This window comes from Calidris pugnax, unplaced genomic scaffold (genome assembly GCF_001431845.1).
Source record: "Calidris pugnax isolate Ruff unplaced genomic scaffold, ASM143184v1 scaffold147, whole genome shotgun sequence".
Taxonomy (NCBI): domain Eukaryota; kingdom Metazoa; phylum Chordata; class Aves; order Charadriiformes; family Scolopacidae; genus Calidris; species Calidris pugnax.
In genome coordinates this window covers 5,195,593-5,200,080 of record NW_015092359.1, presented here as the reverse complement: position 1 = coordinate 5,200,080, position 4,488 = coordinate 5,195,593, and the positions used below count along the sequence as shown (strand labels likewise).

The 4,488-nt window shown below is 52.6% G+C and overlaps 1 protein-coding gene across 4 annotated transcripts in view; it reads left to right on the top strand.

Moving 5' to 3' along the window:
* RALGAPA2 (Ral GTPase activating protein, alpha subunit 2 (catalytic)) overlaps window positions 1-4,488 on the top strand; it is a 153,951-nt gene that overhangs the window by 144,618 nt on the left and 4,845 nt on the right. For 2 of the 4 annotated variants that reach the window (XR_001414151.1, XM_014962464.1), the window contains exon 40: window positions 3,481-3,520. The exons of the other annotated variants lie outside the window; for them this stretch is intronic. Coding sequence is in view for 1 of the 2 variants with exons in the window: in XM_014962464.1 (XP_014817950.1) it covers window positions 3,481-3,485 (5 nt within the window). In the remaining variant the exon portion in view is untranslated. The remainder of the gene's footprint in view (window positions 1-3,480; window positions 3,521-4,488) is intronic. 4 annotated transcript variants of the gene reach the window in all.

The following is a 4,488-nucleotide window of genomic DNA, read 5'->3' as shown; positions in this document are numbered from 1 at the left end:
TGCCCCTCACGCTGCCTCCGTGCTGCCCTCCATCCTGCCCCAGACGGTGCCCACCATCCTGCCCCACATGGTCCCTCCATCCTGCCCTCCATCCTGCCCCCCACGGTGCCTCCATCCTGCCCCACGCGGTGCCCTCCATCCCGCCCTCCATCCTGCCCCACACAGTGCCCTCCATCCTGCCCTCCATCCTGCCCCACACAGTGCTTCCATCCCGCCCTCCATCCTGCCCCACACAGTGCCCTCCATCCTGCCCTCCATCCTGCCCTCCATCCTGCCCCACACAGTGCTTCCATCCTGCCCTCCATCCTGCCCCACACGGTGCCTCCATCCTGCCCTACGCCAGGCAGGGGCTTGTGCCTGCCCTGCAGAGAAAAAGCCGCTAGCACTTGCCGGCTGACCAACTAATTAGCGGCTGCTCTGAGTCACGACTCATTAGAACTTGGCTGTGTACATTTAGAGTTTATTTCCAAATCTCGGGCCCTGGGTACCCGGCGGTGGTGTGTGATCATCGCCCGAGCTGGGAGTCCTTGTTTTAGGGTGTTTTTTTCTCCCCCCCCCCCCCCCCCAATTAACCTGTGGTTTTCAGAGACTTCTTACTGCTTCACTTACAGCTTTCCAAGGTACTAGTTGGGGTTTTTTTTAATTTTTCATAACCAAACAACAGTGGAGCAAACCTCATTCCCCACAGTTTGGGCTGCTGCAGGGACGAGCCTCTGCACTTTGACCTACTGTGCAAAGTGGAATAAGAGTTGAAAGTGAGTATTTTATAATATTTTTATAATTGACTTTTTTTTTTTTTTTTTAAAGAAACCTTTACCTTCAAATCAGAAGTTAGGGCTGGTCAATCAATATGTCTTTTTTTCCTTCTGAATGTCCCCATACTTGAATGCAACAAACAGCAGACCTGATGCTGGATCTGAGAAATCTTAATTTTGCACTGATGTACTTTTCCTGGCTTCTACGATGCTATTCCTGCCTATAAAACTGCCAGATCAGACCCATGGAGTTGACTCGAGGCTGCAAGACAAATTTGAAAAAAGAGATAGACTGGAGCAGCTATTCACCAGCACGTGGTACCGCAGCTGAGTGCTGCCGAAATCGCTCTGCACGCTGCTCCGTGGAGCGTATGTGCTGTAACTGAATGGTGGAAAGGTGTGAATTAAAAATTCACTGTGCTCCCCCCTCCTCCCACGGAGCATCCTTGGTGTGTCCCCAACCCCGGCCCCGGGGCTGTGCTGCCGGCGCAGGCTCAGGATGGGTCAGCTCCAGCGTCCTCCTGTCCTTCTGCAGCCTTTCCCTGGGCACAGGGGGGAGAGGGGCTGGGGAGACTCAGCCCCTAGAACGAATCTCCAGACTTAAGTGACAAGTCACATTTCGTGCCATGGCAGCCAGAGCCCCTGCCTGCTCTTCCAGGACACTCCCTCTGTCCCTGCTGAGGCCAGACCAGGTTGCTCCAAGACGTAAGATAAATGAAGGATCTCATGCAGCTTTCAAACAGCAGTCACTCCTAACGAAGCCTGAGGTACTTTAACAGCTCATCCCAAACGTGGCAAGTCAAACGCTGCCCAGGCTGGATGGGGCTTGGAGCCACCTGGTCTGGTGGGAGGTGTCCCTGCCCATGGCCAGGGGGGTTGGAACTCACTGGTCCTTAAGGTCCCTTCCAACTCAAACCATTCTGTGGCTTTATGTCACCAAAGGGCCATGTGTAAATGCAGTTACAATGATTTGATCCCCTACACCCTTACGTGCCGTTTGTTGCTGGGTCTGCGTGTCGGACCATTGCCATTTTGAACATCTGTGGTTCTGCATGAACACAGCCGCTGCTTTTTTTTTTAATGATAATTTCTTCCAAATACGTCCCCCTGAACATGCAGGCTCAGGATGCTGCTTATATTGTATTTTCAACCATGTCCTTGTGAGTGGAAAGCAGAGCATGTCAAAATGCTAAGCGGATTTACTGCTATGATTCTCTCTGGAATTTTATTACCTTCACATTTACTGGGAAAGAAAACAAAGATTTCCACAGACCTGTCATGGCTGATAGGTTAATTAGGGGGAGTTGAGGGGGGGGATAGGTCATGGCCCGAGTGAAAACTTCATGGGTCTTCTCAAGTAGAAACCTTCAAAATCCTTAATGATCAAGCATGATGTTGTAATCCGGTTTTACAGACTTGGGTTACACGTTAAGAGCCACCTTGCTTGGCTTTTTTTCTCGTACGGTAGAAACATTTACCAAGTGAGAGCCACAGCCCCGTGCTCAGGGTGTGAAACCGGTGCCCCCCGGCTCAGCCAGGGAAAGAAAAGGGAAGAGGAAAAGGCGATGGCAGCGTTGGTTGGTTTGGCTTGGGGAGAATTAAAAAACTCTAACGTTACTGCTCCCGTGAGGGAGCTGACAGAGAAGCAGCTTTTCCTTTTGGTTTTCTTCATGTGGTGTCTCCTGAGGAGGCTTTGGCCAGTTTTGGTGAGGAGCTGGAGGTCCCCCCAGCAGTTCAGCTCTAGGGTGACAGCGCTGCGTTCCTCTTGTCCTGCTGGAGGTCCTGCCTGTGTCCTCCATAGGAAGCCCCAGAAGATGTGTCACCATCAGCAGTCCCAATATTGCTGCGCTTGTGTATGTGCTGAAGGGTGGGGAGAGGGAGTTATGTCACTTTCAGGTGTCCTCATCTGCTTCACAAAGAGAAGAGAAATCGCTAAAAGATGGTGTTTTGTTTTTTTTTTTTTTAAAAAAAGTGGTGGTGAGTGAGAAACCAGATTGGTAGACTTGTTCTGTTCAGTAGATTTAAAATAAAATAAGCTATCTACCTCTAGCTTTCCCAAAGGTAACTCTTCGTTTAAAATGTATCTTGGTCTGTATTCCCAACTTGAGTTTTTAATCCCCTCCTGCAAGGAACATATTTTAAAAGCTGAATCCTTCGTGGCTGTAAAGCACTGGTACCTGCAGGGGCAGCACGTCATCCTCGTGCGTGGGGCTGCCCACGGCCGGTGACTCCACTGCTGGGAGGTTGATGTGGCCCAATGACACGGATGTTGTTCGCTTTCTGGGTGGTTTTTTTTAACGTGCCTAGAGTGTTTAGGTCCTTCTGAAGCCTCAAAATTTTACCCAGTTTGAATCTGAATGCCGCTGGCCGCATTGGGAGCGTGGCCGAAGGAAGGGGCTGCCGAAGTCCACACTAGCAAGTTTGGCAAAAGTTGAAGGGGGGGGGTTGATTATTGCTTCCAATTTTTGTCAACATTTCCTCCCTCTGTTTTTTTCAACCAACAGGTGTTCAGGGGTAAGGAAAAGCCCCGTGGGTGCCCATCCCATTTCTCCCCGGGTCGCTCAGGGCATTGAGGTGTATTTTCCATCGCTGAGCTGCCCTTACCCCTGGTGCCCCCCATCTGCTGGGTTTGCCCTGATGCCTGGGGCTGGTTCCCCAGCCTTCGCGTGCGTGACGACATGTGTCTGTTCCTGTATTTATATGATTTTGTGTTCTCTCCCTTTAGATTAGAATATGTAATGGTCTCGTTACGGTAATTGCTGCAGGTAAGAGCGATGCTTCCCGCAGGCCCTGCTGCTGCTGGCGTTGTGCTCCATCACTAACACCTCTCCTCCTCTTCCTCCTCCTGTGCTCAGCGCGTGGCTGCGGTGGCTCTGGGGCTCTTGAGGCTGTCTCTGCTGTCCCTGTCACCATTGCCTGTCTTCTCCCACACACCGAGCCCCGTGGGGTGCCCCGTTGCCCACCCGGCTGCTGCCCGGCATGGCCACTGCCACCGCGGTGGTCACGGCCAGGGCACCCTGGGACCGGGTGGCCACTGGCAACAGGCTGGGTGCCAGCCCGTGCCCTGTGGTGGCGAGTGCCCCCAGGAGCCGCGTGGCATCACCTCCCGGGCACTGCTCGCCCGGGAACCAACAGAACTTGCAGGAAAGAGTTGCTGTGCAGCTTTTGGTGGGGTATCTGGGGTTTTTTTGAAAGAGTTGCTGTGCAGCTTTTGGTGGGGTGTTTGGGGTTTTTTCCCCCCCCCCCTTTTTGCAAATCTCACGTACTTGGCTGAATTGTAAATTTTAAGCGCTCCGCTGGTCCACTTCTAAGTCGGAAACTAGCATTTTTTTATTTACTACACCACGGGGGAGCTGCCACTTGCATTTTACAACTTCTCCTTTCACGTTGCCTGTTCACCCTCTGAAACAAACATGGCCGGGAGGGGGGGGTGGGGGGGAAACCATCCCCCAGATCACCACAAAACCAAAAGGGCCCGAGCCTCTCAGGAGCACTGATGCCAACGTGATGCCGAATTCCCCGGGCACGTGCCGGGGGGTGTGTGCAGCCCCCGTCCCTCCCGGCCGCAGCTGAGCCAGCGGAGCCTCCTCGCCCAACAAAGTTGCAGGCTCCCTGTGCAAGACGGCCAAGTAATTAGAGTTCGTGCCAGACAGCTTGCGAGTGGAATTATAATATTTGTATGAAAGCCTTTATCTTTTGTGGTTATTACTTGCTCACTCTGCAGCTGCTGTCT